Below are 22,708 nucleotides of genomic sequence, written 5' to 3' on the forward strand. Positions count from 1 at the left end.
ACTCCCTTCCTTACCCTACCTTCCTAAAACAGGATATACGTGGAAAAAGCCAGGCGGAAAAGACAAGACGTACATTTCCACTCACAAGGCTAAGGCTCATCTTCAGCCTCTCTCAACAGGGCTATTCTGGACCTTTCCAAATCTTTACCAATCACCATACGCTGGGCACAAAGGGCACCTAGCCTCAGCATGCCCTGTCTCCCTGGGCAGCCATGTAGGTACCATGGCATACTCACCACTTCATCCCCAAAGTCCCCATTGAAACGTAGGGAGCTGGTCAGGTACTGGCTCTCCAGGCGACTCCTCAGCTCCTGGACTTGCTTCTTCAAGGTCTCCACTTCTTGCTGATGGCCCGACTCAATCTGACGCAGGCGCTGTTGGATAGTGTCCGTGTAGACAGGCATGCCATCATCATCCAGGTGGCTGCGAGAAGGCTGGTCAGGGCTGCTGGTCACAGATGGCCTCCCTGAGTGGCTGTGTAGCCACTTGTGGTGCAAGTTCCTTGAGTGTAAGTGGGTGGAGCTGCAACTCATAGTAGACAGCTGGCGGCTCAGGGAGTCCTTGCTCCTACCAGCCTCACCGTTGGCACAGTGCCCATTGGGTGTGGGGTACTTCGGGAGAATGCTAAGCTCTGTGGGCTGCTCTGAGGCCTTGTTTTCAGTCTCTGGGGCACCATTGCATACAATCCCCTCTTTACATCCGGCTAAAGGCAAGGCACGAGGAGAACGCGTTGGACTGCGAGTGTGGCCAGGGGAAGTCCTGCGTACCTCAGGCCCCACGTGGGGCCTCTCAGCCAGACTCCTCTCTGAAGCCCTGGGCTCCACGGCTTGGCCAGGTATGTCCTTGCCACTGAAACTGCCACTGTTTACCAGGCAAGGTCTATGATGGCCTTGGGGCCCATTTTCTGGCTTCACTTTGTCTTCCACTAACATTTCCATGGAACTGCCCACATTTGGTCCTCTGACCTCAAATGGGACTTGGGGGGGCAGCAGAGAACTTGACTGTGAGGTACCATAGGCAACTTCTGCATCTACTGGGACTGGAAGAACTGCTTCCTCCCTATTCCCTGGGATATCTCCTATTTGAGGCTGCTCCACAGGGATCTCCTGGGAGCCCTCTCCCCTGCAGGGCTCCTGGAGCGGACTGGAGAGAACACTGTGCCCACCTTGCTGTTCAGGAATACCCTGTGAGAACACAGACAGGTTAGTGCCTGGATGGCTCCTCAGGGCAGCAATATCCAGCTCTGGTTCTTTATCAACTACACTGGCTGAGCCCTCGGGCATCTTCCTCCTGCTCTCCTTTTCTAAGACAGCCTCCTCTTTGACCTCTTGCATCTCAAGGTCCCCTCTACGGGCAGACTCCTCTATCCCACTCTCCTCTTTGGAGGCCTCTTGCAAAATGTTCTCCATCTGCCCCTCGGCCACTCCAGCTGCAACAGACAGCTCAGCGCCCCCTAACACTTTGGCTGGCTTCCCCAGGCTGTCAGCATCCAGAGGCTCCTCCCCGGGACCTGCCAGGCTGCTCAGTTCTAGTGAGCGCCGGTGCTCCTGCCATTTCTCATTCAGGCTCGGGTCACTACTGCGCCGGCTGGCCAGAGGCACTGTGTTGTCGCAGGCTGTGGTCAGATTGTCAAATGATCTAGTCTTTGGTAGCCTAAAAGAAAGGAGTTTTGGGGAAATGAGAATCTGTGAAGCAATTCATAGTAAGGAGAAAATAGGTGCCAAGAGGCAGTTGTTTCATAATTGAGTCCATTACAGCTACTCAATGAGCTATGGCATCTTTGAAATAAGGCTTAGATTGCTGGAGAGGCAAAGGGCCCTTAAGAGTCCTTCTTCTAGTCTGTAGAGTTTCTCTCACACTGCTCCCACTACATGCCCAATACATACAAATAAAGTAACGTCGAATGATATTTTAAAAAAATATCCTTCATGATACTGTGTACTTCTCCATTAGTGGCAAAGGAAAGTAGCATTGCTGACCTTTTTTGATATTACAGTATTTCAAATTTTTAGTATCTATGAGCCTGAATTCAATAAAGTTAATTCACAAGTGGCAAAGCCAAACTTTCTATCATCTGACAGCATCTGCCTTTCAAATCCAAAAGGACAAATCATGGCGGGGGAGGCAGGAGTGCAGAGTAGAGGGTAAGACGTAAGCCAGGTGTCACAAAGGAACCCAGAAAATTTGTTCCATCGCTGAGAAACTGCACAACATATGCAGCAGAGCGATGTAGGTCCTTCAGGAAATGAGGCTCTCATGGCCTTGGAGCCCAGCAATCTTTATCCTTTCCCTGAGAAAACCTCAGAGATCTACGGAAGATGTTCTGAAGCCAGACAACATCATGATCACATCCCCCCGGCCATATCCTAACACAGGACTTGAAGCCTGTGGCATCAACCCTGGGCTCACCGGCTCAGGGGTGAATCATCAGGGCTGCTGCCTGGAGCTGGGTATGGCGCACAACTGTCGTCCACAGGGGTGGATGGAGACGGGCAGGGCAGGTACACTGCACTCCATAGCATCAGGTTACGCACGTGGCACACTGGGTACAGCACCTGAGGACAGGGAGGACACAGGTTATACGTGCCTCACACCAAGTCTTTTAGAAATATCTGGAAATGAGGATCAAGAACAAGCACCTAGCTGGAACACCCAACAGGCCCAGCACAATCTCCAAAGAGAAGTGGCATCAGTGGATACAGGTCTATCTCCCAAGAGGGCCTATGAGTACAGGATAAGAGATTTTGTTTTGCAACATTTTTCACCTGAGAGCCTATTGCGAGCATGAAAATCTGAAGAATTTTTAAAAACTCATCTCTCGTTTTTAATTATTCCTTAGGTCGCCTTTATTGAATGACTTTCATTAGCTTAATTTGTTGCATTCATTCCTTAAGAAAGTGAGTCATTCTGTTAAACGGCGACTGTTGTTACCATTTGTACCCTGGTACAAAAACTTGGCTTCAGAAGACACTGTCAAGCCTGTCTTATAGGACTGTTTAATCATGTGACAAGGAGGGAATTTTCTCCAGTGCTGTCACTTCACCAGCAGGCACAGTGAAAGAGAGAGAGAAGCAGCTGGCTTAAATCTTTCCTCTGACTACTTATAAGTGAGAAGTATATTATTAGTCCAGCAAAACAATATGACCTCTGATTAGCCTCCTTTTGACTCCTTAGAGTTTAAGATGCATTCTGATAAAGGGAATGTTATCATCTACTGACACACAGAAGTATGCGGCTACTTTCCACTCCTTAACAGAAGCTGTTCCTTGGAGAACAAAGTCTTAAAGGACCTGCTAGCTCCTCATGTGACCAGACAGAATCACATAAATGGTTTTCTCTCTCTGAGACGAGAACCTGCAGTGGAGAGCATCATCTCTTGCCAATGGAGGGGCACTGGGGCCTAGGGGCAGCTTCTTCTGTCTGAGCTATCAGGGGCATCCAGGAATAACTTAAGTGCCTTTTCCACCCATTAGGGAAAACATTCTTGAAATAAAGTAAGCTCTTCAGGAGGCATCAGAAAAGATTCATGCCCAGAGTGGCAAGGTAGAGATGTGTATTAAGTCAGACCACCTTAATTTAACCAAAGACTGGTCGGAAGCAGGTTAGAGGTCACCAGGAATAGGCTGTTCCCAGGACAGAATGGTAAGGAAAACCAGGATCAGCCCCTCCAGACAGTGTAACAGAGATACCCTTTAGAAGATAGTCACTACTCAAAAAGGCTCCCATATGTTCCCCCACCCCAATTCCTGCTGCTGATCACAGAGAAAAGGCTGAAGGATACATACGGCTTCTGACTGAGAGGAATACAGGAGGTTTTTGAAAGCCTTGTTGCCTGCCCGAAGAAGCGACCACACAGAACAGGTCCGTTCCTGAGTGTGCTTTTCCCCTCTCTCCTTGGCATTGTTGCACAGGAATGTTCCAAAGAGGCATGAATAGGTATGCTGCACCAGTTTCACCTGCGAAGTCCAGTGAGGCAAAATCAAGCAATGGGGTACGCATTCTCCGGAGGAAGGTCAGCCCAGCTCAGCCACCCTCCCTGGCATCCTTGAGAACTCACAACACATAAGGCTGGGGGAGCTGACTAAGCCACATAATAGCCTCCTCCTCACAACACCAATTCCAGAAGCCAACCCCACCATCACTCCTGAGCCAAAAGATGTTCGGACAAAGATCCCCCGCTTCTCTTCACCTTCCGGGCAAATAGTCTCTGAGTTAACTCCTGCATTAACCACCACCCTCATGAACAACACAGCATCATGAACCGGGTACAAGAACAGGCCAGTGTGCAACCCAAGTGTGAGCTCAGAGGACACTTCTAGAACTGCCCATTTACCCAAATATCATTCTGAGCCTCCTGCATGCCCCAGACATTACCATGGGAGATGCAGCAATAATCAGACAGCACTCCCGCCCCTACGGAGCTTATCCGAGTTGTGGCGGGGTGGGGGGGTGACCTGCGGTATGGAGAACAGTAAGGCAGGGTAAGAGGGGCAGGTGCTGGATAGTACGGGAAGGCCTCACAGGCAGAGACCTGATGGAAGTGAGACAGCAGGTCTTGTGGCTATCTGGGGGGAGGGGGATGCTCCAGACAGAGACAACAGCAAGCTCAGTGACTGCCCTTGAGGTAGGCATGCATGGACTGTGATTTCCGAGGGAGAGCAAGGAGGCCAGTGCAACTGAAGATTACACAAGGTGGGGAAAAATAGGAGATGAGGCTGGAGAGGTCACCTCAATGCAGGGCTCTTCAGGCCACTTTAAGGACTCTCTGGCTTTTGCTCTGTGTAAACTGGAAAGTCACTGGAGGTTTTGTGAAGAGGAATAACATGGTCTGTCTTATGCTTTAGAAGGATGCCTCTGGCTGCTGGATTGATTCTCTGGAATTGGGGCAGCAGATGAGGGTGGCTTGGACCAGTGTGGTAACAGAAGAGGTGGCAGTAAGTAATCAGGTTCTAGATATATATATATATATATTTTTTTTTAATATTAACTTTTATTGAGCTTCAAGTGAACGTTTACAAATCAAGTCAGACTGTCACATATAAGTTTATATACACCTTACTCCGTACTCCCACTTGCTCTCCCCCTAATGAGTCAGCCCTTCCAGTCTCTCCTTTCGTGACAATTTTGTAGATGTATTTTGAAAGCAGAGCTGCAGAATCTACGACAGACTAAATGTGGAGTATGAAAGGAACAGGAGAGTTAAGGATGACACCAAGATTTTTGATGGAAGGATGGTGTTGCCATTTGGTGAGGTGGAAGACTTCTGGAAGATTAGGTTTGGAAGTGGGGAGATATAGAAGTAAAGAATTATGTTTTGAACACGTTAAGTTTGAAATACCATGTTCAGTAACATATTAAGTAGTCACAATGGGCTATATGAGTCTGGAGTTAAGTGGAGAGGCCTGGGCTAGAGATGCCTCAATTTGGGAATCATCTACTTATAGTCAACAATTAAAGCCATGAGACTGGATGAGATCCCCTCGAGAGAAGAAGCCTGGAGACTGAGCCCTGGGGCATTCCAATATTCAGAGCAGGGGAGGTTAGGAGGAACCAGGAGAAGGGATTGAAAGGACCAGCCTGTGAGGGAAGAGGGGAACTAAGACACAGCAGGTGCTGAGTCAACTGAAAAAAGGGTTTTAAAAAAGACGGGAGTAAACAGTTTAGCTTAATTGGTAAAAACTGTCTTCCTTGGGCATTGTGCTCTTTCAAGATCTATCTAAATGAAATCAAACTGACAACAGCAACTTGAAAGATCTGACAGGAGACTTAGGGGGCAGTGGGTCTGTTAACAGGGAAGGAACAATCCAGAAAAGGAGCGTGGGAAGGCTGCATAGCCCAATGTTACTGAGTCCCACCCAGAGAAGTCACTGAGGTGTGTATGTTCTACTGCATACATTACTATCGACAACAAATATGTTATTTTTTAAAAAAAACGGGGGGTCAAACTGTGCCAAACGCTAAGGATGGATCAAAGAAGGTGAAGCATGAGAAGTGATCACCACATTACCAACATGAAAGTCACTGGTCACCTTAGCAAGAGCAGCTTTGGGGAAGTGGTGGGTGAAAGCCTGACGGGTGGGTTTAAGAGAAAAATGTGAGATACCAAGAGCAGAGGCTTGAGGAGCTCTGCTGTAAAGGGGAACAGAGAAACGGGACGACAGAGGGGGACGCAGAGCCATTAGGGGGTTTTGATGAGATAGGAGCCACTACACCATCTTTGTATGCTGACGGCAATGATGTGGTACAAAGGGAAACACTGCTAATGCAGGAGACAGATGAGAGAATGCTGGAGTCACTAGCTGACTAGATGACAGGGACGACAGCTGCCACTAGGGGAAAGGGAGGGGTGTAAAGAGGGGAAGGACATTGTCTCCAAGGGCAGGGGAAGCAGAGGGTGCAAGACAGATGTGGGCGGGTTGGTGGATGGACTGAAGGGAAATTCTGATTGCCTCTATTTTCTAACTGCTATTTAGGGTTTCTGGCATTCCTTTTGAGGGGCCCTGGTGGTGCAATGGTTAAGCCCACAGCTGCCAACCGAAAAAGGTCAGCAGTTCAAACCCACCAGCAGTTCCGTGGGATAAAAGGCCTACCAATCTGTTCCTACAGCCTAGGAAACCCTACGGGGCAGTTCTACTCTGCAATATTAGGGTCACTAGGAGTTAGAATCAACTTGACGGCACAAAAGCCGCAGGATCCCTTTTGAAGACTAAGCTTACAGGAACTCAAGGACTTTATGCAAACCTAGTATACCTGGATGCACTGAGTAAACCAACCCCGTGTTTTGTTGTTGTTGCTGTTTTTTAACAAAAAATGGAAAAGAATCGCCCACCTATTAAATCCTAAAGAGCCTGCACAGTTTCATGTGAAAATTGGCCTGTTAACATCTGCACTGATATCCCCACGAATTTAGGAGGTCCCCAAAACTGAAATCAGAAGCCGAAACTCACAAGGAATGCTTCATTGAACTCAAAAGAGCAAGGAAATTGCCTCTGAAGCTGATGGACGCAGTCAAGCCACTGCAGAAACACCGGGCAACGCTCATTCAGATCATCCGAGTTCTCCCCGTGACCACACCGGTCAGCAAACTTGTGGCCAAAATCTAGCCATTCCATCTCCACAAGAACCTGGAAACCCTGCAGGGAAGCACCCAGGAGAGACCGTTTATGCTCATCTACCCAGCTTGTGACAGGAAAGTCCTGAGCCATGTGTGACTGGCAGCAATCCCTTTTAACAGCCTGTCAGTAGTGTCTTGTCTGGGCCCACGGCCAATGGTTCTACAATGGTTCTATTCTATTCGTGTTAGGACATTAAGTTTATGCTTACAAAACTTTCACAATTCCTTGAACTCCATTCCATAATCATTGAAGAGGGTACTAACTATGCATTTATCTGACCCTTTCTTGAGTCTGTTCACATTTTTAGATTCTTTCACTCATCATATAAAAGCCACACTAATTTTTTTTTTCTAAAATTTCTTTTTTATTTTTTGATTTCTGCCTTTGGTATTATGCTTACAAAGTCATGTTTGTAAAATCCTTTTCCACCCCATTTTATAAATATTCACATATATTTTATGGTGCCTTATGGTGTTCCTTACATTTTTAATCCAATAGATAGTTATTTCAGAGGAGGGCTCTTTTACCACAGAACACTCCATAATGGTATCTAGACCCATTACCACAGGCATGCCAAGGCCCTTTTTCAGAGGCCCTGTTTTCCTGGGGTAGACAAAACTTTTTCAAATACGTAGACAGGCTGCAGAGGAAAACACGTCTATATCCTTAATGCTTTGTTACCTACAATCTGCCTCATTTTAAGAGGCGCAAGGTAGAAGAGCAAAGCAATTTCACTTTCTCTCGACCTAATCGCCACCCTCAAAATTGGGCGTAAAATTCTCAGAGGTCCCAACTAAGGGGCTGGCTGTGTGGCACCGGCTTATCTTCCCACACATCTTCAAGTACCAAACACACTCACCTCTATGGTTCGGTAATAAGGATCTAGCAAGAGCTTGGCCAATGCCACAATCTGGGGGGTTCGGTCCCAGCCGTCGGAACAGTGTGCTAGCACCGGCCGCTGATCACGGTCCACTGCATGCACCACCAGGAGTGCTGATTTCAGAAGCACAGCCAGGTGGTGGAGCCACTTTGTGCTTTCGAGAGCTGAGAGCCAGCTATGAAAATAAAAACAGGAGAGGATAAGGAAATACTGACTTTTATGATGTACTGCATCATGCCCAGTGCCCGTCAAATTAAAAAGGAATTCCCCAAGTTTCTCCCCTCCAAATGTAACACTGCAAAAACAAACAAAATCTCTATGTGCTTATAAAGCATGCCCAAGGCTGAGAACCAAGTCCTACTATGAAACAGAGAGGGGAGCTTTAGAAACAGGAACAGTAATTAACAGGACTACCTTTTGTTCCAAAAATATGTATGGATAGCTTTACAGAGGAAATTAGTGTTTAATATCTTTCAGTCCATAGTAGGTATATAAAAAAATCCAACAACTATTTAAAAAATAGTCTTTCTGGAATCATCTCTTGCAGGAAATGCAGTCAATTATGACATGCGAAAGAGAAGATATTTATATTTAACTACCAGCAACTCTGTCCAACAAATTCCCTCCCCCCCAAAAAAAGGTACGAAAAAACCTCATAAATACAAGTATGTCTGTACTGAAATGTAAGCTGGATGCCACATGCAAGTATGCTACAAAGACAACATCGCCTACGACCAACACCTTAACACTTACAACTGCTGAAGTCTTAAGTGTCTATTGACTAAAACTGGATGGTCCCAAACTGATGATTTAAGACTCAGGCATTAGTACACCAATGTCCACATGGAATTACTGGTCTTAACACAGACTGGATTCAGCAGGAATCTAGAAGAAAGAAGCCTTTTTCCAAAGACCTTCAGAAACATCAGATCACAGGGTTGCTCCTTGGATTAAGCATAAGCTGGTAACACTAGTTTTTAACTGTGTTGACATTTGTTTCCTGTGTCCTGTCATGAATTCCCCTCAACCCCAAAAAAGAAGCTCTGATTTGTCCCAAATGCTATTCAATTTGTAGTTAAGACCACAAGTCCAGCACTTCAAATACTCAGTCAGACAGAGGAATAAATTCTCTTTCAAGGAGACCCCGAGAAGGCTTTGCCAAGACTCAGCTATGAAAGCCCACTAACCTTGGAAAATGACTAATGAATTGTTTGAACAGGCTAAAGTAGGGGGCCCTTCTAGGCAAACACAACAGAATGCAGTGTGTAAGCACTGGTATCGTTTGGATGAGTCCGGTCTACCAACCAGACTGTGAATTCTCACAAGGCTGACACTGTGCCTCAGTCACAGCTGAACCCCCAGCACAGTGTCTAGAAGACAATGAGGATTCCTATGTTTTAATGAATTCTAAGCCTGTCATGGGGAAAAGTCCAGTTGTAAGACTTTCTATCTCCTTCTAGGTACCTGAGAAATATTTTTTTTGCTGATTGGTCAACGGTTTATTCTCATTCCTCACGTAGTCTTGGAAGGAACTGAAAGATAAGGCTTAAGGAGGAGCAAATACTAAATTATTTCCTTTGTCCTGGAGAAATGGTAAACAAGAGAACAAGTATAAGATTCTCTGAAACCTGACTGAACTATCATTGCATACCAGTTGGTGTTATCCGTGGATAACAGGGAATCTGCACTCCAAAATCTGCCAACTGAGAAGGCGCTAAAAGACTCCACACTCCCTTGTACTGTTCCCAAACTAGAGTAGAAACATATATTCCCTTGCCTTCTATAGTCCCAAATAAATATTGGGGGGGCTTACTTAAGGCCTGCTCCATCACAGCCATAGCTTCTTTTTACACACAAGGGAGGTTCCAATACTGCATTATGATTTGCTGCCAAATACAAAGCATTACCTTCTTCCTTAATAAAATACCCAGACTTTCATTTGGACCAGGCCACGGCTAATGACATCTTTTTGACCCTACGTTTAAAAAGCAGCTTTGTAAAGAACGAATTTTAGTATACGAAAAGTGTCTTAAGGATCACGTAAAGTGTTGATTCCTTCCCTTTCATTTTATAAATAGGAAAACTGAGACCCACAGTGATTAAGCCAAGGTTACATGGTTAGTTAGTGGCAGATCACCTGGGTCCTCAGCCCATTTTTTCTATGTCCCACCTTTAGGGAGTGTTACTAGCTGGGTCCTGGAATAGTGTAGCAGATGCAAGTGGCTAATGCCCGACGACGAACAGCACGCTCATTTCTTCGGTGAGGCTTTTCCCAAAGGACGATTGCTTCTCACCCTTCGGGCAGATTGCTATTGTGATGAATTTAATAATTTGCTACAATGGGCCAGTACAAGTAGCTCTAAGCCATCTGATTTAATAAATGAAGAATGCAGCATGATGTGACCATGAGATCTATTGAACAGAACCTGGGGAAACAGCTATGGGTTCCAGCACAAACACCAGAAAAGAGAAAATTCTGTCTTCTCTGGCTGGCACCATCTTGAGCCCCCTGAAATAGTAAAAAGAGGCCTTTTAAATATTTATCTGTCCATATTTGTTTTATGGGGCATTCGTCCTCATTTATCTTGTATCCAATCCTTTTCCTTGAGGGGAGCAGGTGTTGTTTCACCTTCTTCACGGCAAATGCCAGCCATTCATTTTTAATAAGCAATAAAAATCATGATAACGTTCCTAGTAAATAAGGCAGGGGAGTGCAGAATCAGAAGCAGATGTAAAAGGAACTGGCCTAATGGCAAGCTTTAAACAAAAGTTTAACCTTTTTTAGAAGGTGATGGATGAATTTTGACTCTCCATGGTAAAACATCCCAGCTCACAGCAGGTTAAGTGTCACTACAGGGTGTCAGAAATCAGAGAATTAAAATTACTTGGGGCTAAAAACAATGTGGAATAAAAGGAAAAGGTTCCAGGAAAAATACGAAGGCAATGCCTCATCTTTGAGAGGTGAGGTTTGTCCTATCCTGCACATTTTAGAACTTATCCAAGGGCTGGATTTTCCTCCCCGTTCCTCTTCTGTGCTGGCATATTACTAACACAGGAACAAGAATGTCTACAGACTGAAAGTATAACGGAAGTTTACCAAGAAATAGAAGACAAGACGCCTCCCAACTCATTTTATAAAAAAGAGTAATGCAAAGTTAAAGCTAAGGCCAAGGTCTTACTTTCCCGGATCTGGCATCTGTGTGCACAGCAACCGCAGGGACTGAAAACTCCTCCGAATTGAATGAATGTTTGCCATCCCCATAAATACAACTTCACAGTTTGGGTAATACTCTGGAGAGAATAACAATAAAGAGAATACAAATATGTTGAATTTAAAGCACCCATGGCCAAATTTAAAAGAAGCAAACTGGCTATAAAACAAACACACTGCAGCTCCTGACTAATGAAACCGCAATGTTTTGATGTTTGACTATTAGCACAGTCCTTTACTGTAAAAGGAAATCATTGCTTGAGTTGTAACTATCTTTGCAAAAAGGTGAAAATAGGAAGGTTGGATTTTTGAAGAATATACTCACATAAAATAAAAGCTGTTATTTTTTAAAAGAAAAGCCTGTAAACTTCCATCTCATCCCGAATTTACTCCCTGGGTCTCATCTAACTTGTGGCTCTAGAATCTCTTTATTTCTCCGGAAAAGAACTTGGCAGAACAATGCCTTCACGCATTTAAATTTCACCTTGGTACAACTGCTTTCAAGTTCCAGCTTAGATCACATCTGAAATGGCAGCTTGGTGCCCTTGCTTCCTACATCAGCACACAACTGGCACCAAAGGGGTCCCCCTTGGGGAAAGCCAGCCTTCAAACAGTAGGGAGGTTAGAGGTCAGGACAGAGGTGTTTTGCTAGAGTTCTGTATTTACTGCTTCAATTTCCATTCCAGGTTTTCTAAGTAGAAGCCATGTGAGGAGTTCTCTGTGAGGCCAGTAATGAGCACACCCACTGCCAAAGGTAGTAAGAAGCTTTTAGAAAGCTGAGAGATTGAGCCATTAAAAAAGAAGCTTCCAAACATGAATAGGCTCTCATGGGAGAGGAGTTTCTTTCCTTATGACCTAAAGGTTGGCACAGGAAGGAAGATTATTTGGTTTCATGGCCCCTCCTCCTCTTCCTCCTCCTCCATTTCTCCCCTGAAAAGGACAATGTGAAGAATCCAAAGAGAAGCTCTGGCTTTTCAAGGTAGGTTGAGGAACAGGGCTTGCCATGGTTTCAAATTGAGAACTAGGTATCAGTTGGGCACGAGATGGACTCACAAGGACAGAGTGCCAATGGCAGAAGCACTGTATACCTCACCTGGGCATTCACAGCCTCCACCTTTGGCTCGGTTTGCCACAGCTGCTGCGTAGGAACGCGCATCCAAGATTAAAAGCTTTTGTGGTTGGATGACTAAACTCTCTGCTCCTGAAGCATTTGACAGAGAAGAATCTAGAGACATTGTGGGGAGGGTGGAGAAAAACAAAATGAACCCTTCTCTCCCAGAACTGTGTAAAATAAGAATATATTACAGGAGGCATATTGTATAATTCAAAAATAACTTAATAAAATGAAACCTACCTAACCAGAACCCTTGATACACTAGACTTCTCCCTTTAGTTTATTTTCTATTTTGCCTTCTCATAAAAGTTGATGAGGATTCATTCTCCAAAACCAACTCCCAGACCACACATGGGGTCCATGTAGCCCAATCTCCTATTCCTCATTTCCATATCTGTAGTCCTTTAATGAAGCCTCATATTTTCCCCATGGTCTGGAGACACTGCAAGTACTCTATCAAATAAATACTCCATGCTTGTCGTGATGGCAAGAAAGACAACAAACACTCTATGCCCTCTTAAAACAAGTTTGAAACAAAGGGTCTTCCAGTTCTTTGCCAGCACCCAGGACTCCTCAAACAATCCAATCAATGGAGCTTCGCTATCTCTTTTATGAAACAAATGTTATGTTTTCTAAGGAAAAGAAACGGTCCTTAGATGCGATAAAAAATGCTGCCATAGTCCAGGAAGCTCCTTACCAAACTCCACATCAGAAAGGTCTCCTCCATTGGGAAAGTCTCGAGAGCTGTTCCTGGTTGACGGCTTGCTGCCACCCGATCGGGAATCTGAGGCACACGCTTTGGCTACTGACTGCACGAGGTGCTCATCATCTGCATTCCGCCAGCCCCACCAGCTGACCTCTGGCTGTCCACAGCGGGCAATGACCGCTCCATTGCTCTGGTGCCTGTACGGGGAACAAGAGGCCAACAGCTGTACCCATCCCACTGGCCCCCACCAGCTGACCTCTGGCTGTCCACAGCGGGCAATGACCGCTCCATTGCTCTGGTGCCTGTACAGGGAACAACAGGCCAACAACTGTACCCATCCCATTTGCCTCCATTCAGATGCTCTCTGCTCACACAAAATGTGAGAAGTGGATTTTAAATGCCTAACAGCTTGACTACATATAAGTGCTGGGTTAGCTTCAAGTTCTTTCAGTATTAAAAAAAAAAAAGTATTAAGGAGGATAGAAATCTTAAATATCAACAAAAATAAATAACAAAATCTATCCAGATCTTTCTGAATTATCATACCATTATTAAGACTTTGGAGCCCTGGTGACACAGTACTTAAGAGCTACAGCTGCTAACCAAAAGGTCCACAGTTCAAATCCAACAGCTGCTCCCTGGAAACCCTATGGGGCAGTTCTACTCTGTCCTATAGGGTCGCTATGAGTTGGAATCGACTCAACGGCAACAGGTTTGGTTTTATAGAGACATTTGTAAAGCTACCAATTTTCTCTTGGAGAAAATTAATTAATATTCATAAGGTAAATGCTTAACAAAAAGATGGAAGCAACCAAGGTAACCATCAACAGATGAATGGAAAAATAAATTATGGTATATTCACACAATGGAATACTATCCATCGATAAAGAACAACGAGCAACCTGTGCAACATCTTGTAACATTAAGGAATCTGGAAGGCATTATGCTGAGTGAAATTAGTCAGCTGCAAAAGGACAAATATTATATGAGACCATTACTATAAGAACTTGAATAGTTTAAACACAGAGAAAAACATTCTTTGATGGTTACGAGGGTGTGGAAGGAGGGAGGGAGAGGGGTATTCACTAATTAGATAGTAGACAAGAACTATTTTAGGTGAAGGAAAAGACAACACACAACACAGGAGACAGCACAACTGGACTAAGCCAAAGCAAAACAGTTTCCTGAATAAACCGAACACTTCGAAGGCCAGAGTAGCAGGGTCAAGGGGCTGGGGGACCATGGTTTCAGGGAACATCTAGGTCAACCGGCATAATAAAATCTATTAAGAAAATGTTCTCCATCCCACTTTCGTAAGTGGCGTCTGGGGTCTAAGACGTTAGCAAGCAGGCATCTAAGATGCATCCATTGGTCTCAACCCACCTGGAGCAAAGGAGAATGAAGAACAACAAAGACACAGGCAATTATGAGCGCAAAAGACAGAAAGGGCCACATAAATCAGAGACTACATCAGCCTGAGACCAGAAGATCTAGATGGTATCTGCCTACAACTGATGACTGCCCTGACAGGGAACACAACAGAGAATCTCTGATGGAGAAGGTGAGCAGTGGGATGCAGACCTCAAATTCTCGTAAGAAGACCAGACTTAATGCTCTGAGACTAGAGGGACCCCAGAGGTCATGGTCTCCAGACCTTCTGTTAGCCCAAGAATGGAACCATTCCCAAAGCCAACTCTTCAGGCAGGGACTCGACTGGACCATAAGAAAGAAAATGATACTGGTGAGCAGTGAGCTTCTTGGCTCAAGTAGACACATCAGACTATGTGGGCAGCTCCTGTCTAGAGGGGAGATAAGAAGGCAGAGGGGGCCAGAAGCTGGCTGAATAGACACAGGGAATACAAGGTGGACAGAAGGTATGCCCTGTCTCATTAGGGGGACAGCACTTAGGAATATGCAGAAAGGTGTTTATGAATTTTTGTATGAGAGACTGACTTGATTTGTAAACTTTCATCGAAAACACAATAAAAAAAAAAGATAAATGCTTAAATTTATTTTTAGAAAATCAGGTTAGAAATAATTTATAAATACTACTCTAGTTCTCCTACCTAATAACAAAGCATCTATCCCTCCTTTTTAATATAGAATCTGAATACTCTGGCATAAGAGATGCTGAAACAGCAAGGATGTGTTTCCTCATTGACTTGTGAGGGCCCATGGCAGCAACTGTGCCCTCCTGGCTGGCTTGGGGTTCTTTTCAAAACAAGATCCCCCCTTGGTACTGAAACATTTACCTGACCTACAGTGAATTGCTTCACAAAATCTCCTGAGATTTCCTAAGTCACAAACTGCTCTTACTATAGGAAGTCAGCTCAGTGACAGCTCAATGAGCCAGCTACCCTTCCTCAGGCTCACAGAAAGAAAAGAGCAGCATAAACCTCAGTAAGCCAAGTTCTGACAGATCCTTTCACAAGAATGAAAACCAGACATCATACTCGTGGTCTAGTTTAAGATGCTATTAAAACTCAGGCTTTTCAGGCGATTAATGTAATTATTGTCAGTAAGTTGTACACCTATAAAAAGTTGAATTAGCAAATGTTGTGTGATATATATTTTTTACAAAGAAATAAAAAAAAGAGAAAGAGAGAAGCTGCAGAGGCTATTTATGCACAACCAAAGACCTCGTGGGGTTTGGTTTCTTGGTTTAGAGGCTTAGGGTAATGGTTTCATTGACAACCCAAGTAATTGGCCTAACAGCATTTTTAGTGTTTCTATTCTACCTTCTACCTTCTAGATCATTATGTAGTATGCCTGAGGTCTTAAATGCTTATAAGCAGCCATCCAGTATAATTGGTATCTATTTGCCTGAAGCAGCAGCAGAAGTGGGAGAGTCAGGAATAGGAGGAGGAAATACAATGTGTGCCTAATGGCTCTCATGAACAAATGCCTCCTTTGCTATATGAGACCAGAAGAAGATGGTGCCCGGCTACCATTACCATTATCTTTCTATAAAAGAATCCTGATCAAAAAGGGAAAAAATACAGAAGAGACTTCCAAACTCTCATGGAATCTAGACTTTCTGAGACTGTATAAACTCCCAAAACTGTTATCCTGAGATAATTTGTAAACATTAAACCAAAAATATCCCCTGAAGTCTTCTTTAAACCAAACAATAAGTCAGCTTATTTAGTAAAGAATGTTTGCCTTGAACATCATGCTTTTTTGAAGAACTATCTATATGGGATCAAACTGAACAGCAACTCGTAAGGTGTCCCCTAGGACAGTGAGTTCATGTTAGTGGGAGAAGAACAATTTGGAAAAGGAGGGCGAGAATGGTTACACAACTTGAGGAATGTAATCAATGGCACTGAATTGTACATGCAGAAATTGCTGAATTTGTGTATAACCCTGCTGTGTATACTTTCAATAGCAATTTAAAAAAAAAAAACTTTAAACTTAAAAAAAAAAAGGCTTTTCCAGATTAAGCAATTTTGCAATTAAAAAGTTGTAAAAGTAGCATGATTTAGTAATAAAAAGGAATAAAGTTCAGATAACGTGCTACAAAACAGATGAACCCTGAAAATGTTATACTAGGTGAAAGAAACCAGTCACAAAAGACCACACCACATATTATATGATTCTGTTTATATGAACTATCCAGGATAGGCAAATATTAGAGATAGAAATTACATTAATGGTTACCTAGAGCTGCAAAAATTGGGAGTGACTGCTAATGGGAATGGAATTTCTTTTTGGGATGATGAAAATGTACTAAAATTGATTGTGGTGGTGGTGGCACAATTCTAAACACTAAAAATCACTGAATTGTATGCTTTAAAGAGGTGAATTGTATGGTACGTCAATTATAGCTCAATAAAGCTTTTTTTTTAAGTTATAAAAGCAATCAGTTCACTGTAAAAATAAACTGGCGGAAAAGATACTAAGCAAAAAATTAAAATGTCCCCAAACCATCTATTCTATATCCCAGGGAGAACAGTCAAATCTCTCACCTCCCTTTAAAATTGTTTCTACACACATACATGTGCAAACACACACACACACAAACACATACATACTGCATTAAAAAAACTAGCTGCCATCAAGTCAACCCCAGCTCATGATGATCCCCTCTGTGTCAGAGTAGAACTGTGCTCCACAGGGTCTTCAATGGCTGATTTTTTTTTTTTTTTTGGAAGTAGATCACTGGGTCTTTCTTCTGAGGCACCTCTGGGTAGACTTGAACTTCCAACTTTTCAGTTAGTAGTTGAGCATGTTTACCATTTGCACCACCCAGGGTCTGTATGTACTGCATAGATAGAAGTTAAATAAAATATGCTATTGAATCTATATGTCTTTTTCAGGAGACAATGTGAGAAAGATGTTTGTTTTTAATCCTAAAGCTCATAAGCGATAAATTAAATTTCGCAATAATCAAATTCCACTGGAGCTACCAGCTTGTTTGTGGTTTTGAAATTCTCCCTCATTGGGAAAGAAAAGTAGCTAAAAGGACTTGTGTACTGCCAACATGCTCAACTGGCTCATCCGCCAATTGGAGCCAAACTGGAAATAAAACCTCACTGATTCTTAAAATGCCTGCTAGCATATAATAGGTGCTGGGTAACCACTGCATGGAATGACCCCAAACCTTCACCAAATAGGATGGCAGGGCTTCCAAAGCATCCTTCTTCTGTGCAACAGTTCCTAGCAGTGCCCGAGAGGAACAGTAGATGGCACCCTTCAGCCTGGGTCTTGGGTTTTAAGGGCCACTGGCATTATGTTGTGTCCCTTAGAGTCAATTCTGACTCATAGCGACCTTATAGGACAGAGAACTCTCCCACAGGGTTTCCTGGGCTACAATCTTTACGGAGACTGAGCAGTATTTCCACAGGATTCCCTAGGATGCCATCTTTACAGAGACCAGGCAGTGTTTAATTCTCTTGCACAGGGTTGCTGAGTTGGAGTGACTCGACAGCACCTAACAACAATAATCGTTACAGGTGCAGATCCTAGGTCTTTTCTCCTGAGGGGTTGCTGGTGGGTTCAAACCGCCGACCTTTCAGTTAGCAGTTGAGCACTTTAATCACTGCTCCTAGCTAAATCTCAGCTGGGCAGTTTGCAATAAGCAGCTATGTTTTCTGCAGCCCTCTAAAATGCTTTAGACTGCATGGATGAGAGCTAACTAAAAAACTGCAACTGGAAATTACTAAAGGAAAGCATTCCTATAATTTTAACAAACAGATCAGGAAAGGGCATAAAACTTAAGATGTTCAGTGGACGAGCCCCCCTACTAAAACACTGAATGCTTCCGCTTTATAGAGAAACATCGAAATGTTTTAACTATTCCCAGCTCAGCCAGTTAGGCAAGCTCCTTAAACGACTAGGAGTTTCTAATAATCACCCCAAGCCACAAAGTGGGAGCTGTGAATTGCACTACAGATGGGCACCCTTTGCACCATCTTGCTGTCTTAGATAATAAACCCAATTAAATGCTCTCTCATCACAGTAGGAGAAAGCACTAATCAGGCGCTGGTTCAGCGTGATGCTGTCATATAACGGCTGTTAGCAACCTCAGGAATCATGGCTGCTGTCAACAGACAACTAAATTCAGTAAATACATGTCAGATGCAGGGACATCCTGCCACCGAGGCAGGCAAAGCACAGAGTGGTGGCAGGTCCTTCTTTTGGAGAACAGGACAGAACCAAAACATTCTTCAACATACCCCGTATGAAGAAGTTCCCAAATAACAGCAACACTTTGAAGCTCAGAGATACATGACACATGCTCTGAGATAGAGGTGAATCCTAGTAAGCCTGCTTTGTACATGGGCTACACACAACACTTTCATTCGTAATCTTTTGAGAGCAGATTCTCTCTGAAAAATTGCAAATAAAGTATGTACTCTAAAAAGGGGAAAAAAAATCTACAGTTCATGCCCTTCTTTAGGGAGATGGTTTTTGGAAGGGAAAAAGAGCTGTTCATTTTTATTACATTCTAACAAGTTTTTCTTCATCCTGTACTCTTAGGCTTCTCTGCCAAAAGGGAAATTTCACCTAAAGCTTCTTACTTTGAAAACGAGAGTCCTTCTCCCTTATCCTCATAGTCAACAAGCCCCACAAATGCTTCCTGCCGGGGCTGCTGATCTAACACAGCTGCTGGCCATAGCACAGCAGCTGGCTGCTTTCCCCCATTCCAGTTGGGATGATCACTGATAAGACTCATAAATCCCTTCAGCTTTCACTACTCTCTAATTCCTTTGTCATCCTTACCACTTGAGTGATAGGTAAATCTGGTGGCCTACTTTTCTAGGATGTCTGAAAACAAAAGTAGTTAAAATTGAGATTGAAAACTTAATGGGGAAGCAAATAACCCAACTAAGAAATGAGATGGGGGACATTACAACAGGCTCAACTGAAATAAAGAGGATCACAACAGAATACTATGAAAAATTATACTCCAACAAAATTGAGAACCTAGAGGAAACAGACAAATGTCTAGAAATATGCTACCTACCTAAACTAAAACAAACTGAGATAGAAAAACTGAACAGATCCTTAACAACAGAAAAGACTGAAAAGGTAATTAAAAAAAAAAAACCCAACCAAAAAAAAAAAAGCCCTGGCCCAGATGGCTTCACTAGAGAATTCTACCAAACATCCAGGGAAGAGCTCACACCAGTACTACTCAAACTATTTAAGAGCGTTAAAAAGGAAGGAATACTTCTGAATTCATTCTATGAAGCCAGCATAACCCTGATACCAAAGCCAGGTAAAGACACCACAAAAAAAGAAAATTACAGACCAATATCTCTCATGAATACAGATGCAAAAATTTAAGCCAACAGAATTCAGCATCATATCAAAAAAATAACACATCGCAGCCAAGTGGGATTCATACCAGGTATGCAAGGATGGTTCAACATTAGAAAATCAATCAGTGTAATTCATCACTTAAATAAACAAAAGAATCACATGACCACCTCAGTCAATGCAGAAAAGGCATTTAATAAAGTCCAGCACCAATTCCTAATAAAAACTCTCAGCAAAATAAGAATAGAAGGGAAACTCCTCGACATACTAAAGAGCATCTATACAAAACCAACAGCTAACATCATTCTCAATGGAGTGAGGCTGAAAGCACGCCCCCTGAGAATGGGAACAAGACAAGGAAGCCCTTTATCACCACTCCTATTTAACGTTGTGCTGGAAGTCCTAGCTAGAACAATAAGGCAAGAAAAAGAAAGAAAGGGCATCCAAATTGGCAAGAAAGAAGTAAAACTATATTTGCAGATGATATGATCCTATACATAGAGAACCCCAAAGATTCCACAAGAAAACTACTGAAATTAATAGAAAGATTCACCAGAGTAGATCTACAAGATCAACATACAAAAATCAGTTGGATTCCTATATACCAACAAAGAGAGCTTCAAAAAGGAAATTAAGAAAATAATACTATTTATAAACACCCCCCAAAAAATAAAATACTTAGGAATACATCTAACCAGGGATGTAAAAGACCCATACAAAGAAAACTATAAAACACTACTGCAAGGAACCAAAAGAGGTCTACATAAATGGAAAAACATACCATGCTCATGGACTGACAGACTCAACATTGTCAAAATGACAATTCTACCCCAAGCTATTTACAAATACAATGCAATCCTGATCCAAATACTAACAACATTTTTTAAAGACATGGAAAAACTAATCATTAACTTTACATGGAAAGGGAAGAAGCCCCAGATAAGTAAAGCACTGTTGAAGAAGAAGAATAAAGTAGGAGGACTTATACTACCTGACCTCAGAACCTACTAGACAGCCACAGTAGTCAAAACAGCCTGGTACTGGTACAATGACATATACATTGGCCAGTGGGAACAGAATTGAGAACCCAGGTGTAAATCCATGCACCTATGGTCACCTGATCTTCAACAAGGGCCCAAAGTCCATCAAATGGGGAAAAGACAGTCTTTTTAACAAATGGTGCTGACAAAACTGGATGTCTGCAAAAAAAATGAAACAGGACCCATACCTCACACCATATACAAAAACTAATTCAAAACGGATCAAAGACCTAAATATAAAGCTAAAAACTATAAGCTCATAGAAGAAAAAATAGGATCAGGGCTAGAGGCCCTAATACACAGTATTAACAAGATACAAACCATAACCAACAACACACAAACTGCTCCAGAAGATAAACTAGGTAACTGGGATTAACCACTTTCGCTCATCAAAAGATTTCACCAAAAGAGTAAAAAGAGAACCTATAGGCTGGGATAAAATTTTTGGCTGTGCAAATCAGACAAAGGTCTTATCTTTAAAATCTACAGGAAAATCCAACACCTCTACAACAAAAAGACAAATAATCCAATTAAAAAATAGGCAAAGGAAATGAAAAGACACTTCACCAAAGAAGACATTCAAGCGGCCAAAGACACATGAGGAAATACCTGCGATCACTAGCCATTCAAAACTAGCCATTAGAGAAACGCAAATCAAAACCACAACAAGATACCATCTCACCCTGGCATTACTGACACAAATCAAAAGGACAGGAAATAACCAATGTTGGAGAGTCTACGGGGAGACTGGAACTCTTATCCACTGCTGGTGGGAATACAAAATGATGTAGCTATTTTGGAAAACAATATGGCACTTCCTTAGAAAGCTAGAAATAGAAATACCGTATGATCCAGTATCCTAGAGAAATTAGTCGTCACACAAATACACATACGCACATCCATGTTCATCACAGCATTGTTTACAAAAGCAAAAAGACGGAAACAACCTAGATGTCCATCAACAGATGAATGGATAAACTACAGTACATACACACAATGGAGTATTACACAATGATAAAGAACAATGATGAATCTGCAAAGCATCTCATAACATGCATGAATCTGGAGGGCATTATGCTGAGTGAAATAAGTCAATCACAAAGGACAAATAGTTTATGAGACCACTGCTGTAAAAACTCATGAAAAGGTTTATACACAAAAACAAACAATCTTTGATGGTTGCGAGGGATGGGAAGGGTGGGGAAGGAAAAACACTAAGTAGACAATAAATAAGTAGTAACTTTGGTTAAGGGTAAGACAGTACACAATACTGGGGAAGTGAGCACAACTTGTACAAGGCAAGGTCATACAAGCTCCATAGACACATCCCAAATCCATGAGGGACTGAATTTCTGGTCTGAGGGCTGTGGGGACCATGGTCTCGAGGAACATCTACCTCAATTGGCATAACATAGTTTATTAAAAAAATGTTCTACATTCTACTTTGGTAAAGCCTGTGAATGGCCATCTAAGATACTCCACTAGTCTCACCCTTTCAGGAGCAAGGGAGAATGAAGAAAACTAAGGATACAAAGGAAAGATTAGACCAAAGGACTAATGGACCACATCTATCACAGCCTCCACCAGACTGAGTCCAGTACAACTAGATGGTGCCCAGTTACCACCACTAACTGTTGTGACAGGGATCACAATACAGGGTCCTGAACAGAGCTGGGGAAAAATGTAGAACAAAATTCTAATTCACAAAAAAAGACCAGACTTACTGGCCTGACAGAGACCAGAGAAACCCAAGAGTATGGCCCCTGGACACCCTTTCAGCTCACTAATGAAGTCACTCCTAAGGTTCACCCTTCATCCAAAGATTAGACAGGCCCATAAAACAAAATGAGACTAAAGGGGCACAGCAGCCTAGCCCA

The 22,708-nt window shown here is 43.0% G+C and overlaps 1 protein-coding gene across 8 annotated transcripts in view; it reads right to left on the bottom strand.

Moving 5' to 3' along the window:
• MTMR3 (myotubularin related protein 3) overlaps nucleotides 1–22,708 on the bottom strand; it is a 202,795-nt gene that overhangs the window by 16,126 nt on the left and 163,961 nt on the right. For 7 of the 8 annotated variants that reach the window (XM_064272490.1, XM_064272487.1, XM_064272486.1 and 4 more), the window contains 8 exons: nucleotides 13,018–13,223; nucleotides 12,300–12,431; nucleotides 11,175–11,286; nucleotides 7,975–8,170; nucleotides 6,948–7,133; nucleotides 3,786–3,956; nucleotides 2,410–2,555; nucleotides 237–1,653 (listed from right to left, as the gene is read on the bottom strand). In XM_064272490.1, coding sequence (XP_064128560.1) covers nucleotides 237–1,653; nucleotides 2,410–2,555; nucleotides 3,786–3,956; nucleotides 6,948–7,133; nucleotides 7,975–8,170; nucleotides 11,175–11,286; nucleotides 12,300–12,431; nucleotides 13,018–13,223 — 2,566 coding nt within the window. The remainder of the gene's footprint in view (nucleotides 1–236; nucleotides 1,654–2,409; nucleotides 2,556–3,785; nucleotides 3,957–6,947; nucleotides 7,134–7,974; nucleotides 8,171–11,174; nucleotides 11,287–12,299; nucleotides 12,432–13,017; nucleotides 13,224–22,708) is intronic. The other variant, XM_064272488.1, reaches the window with a different exon arrangement.

Source organism: Loxodonta africana, chromosome 19, assembly GCF_030014295.1.
Source record: "Loxodonta africana isolate mLoxAfr1 chromosome 19, mLoxAfr1.hap2, whole genome shotgun sequence".
Lineage (NCBI taxonomy): Eukaryota > Metazoa > Chordata > Mammalia > Proboscidea > Elephantidae > Loxodonta > Loxodonta africana.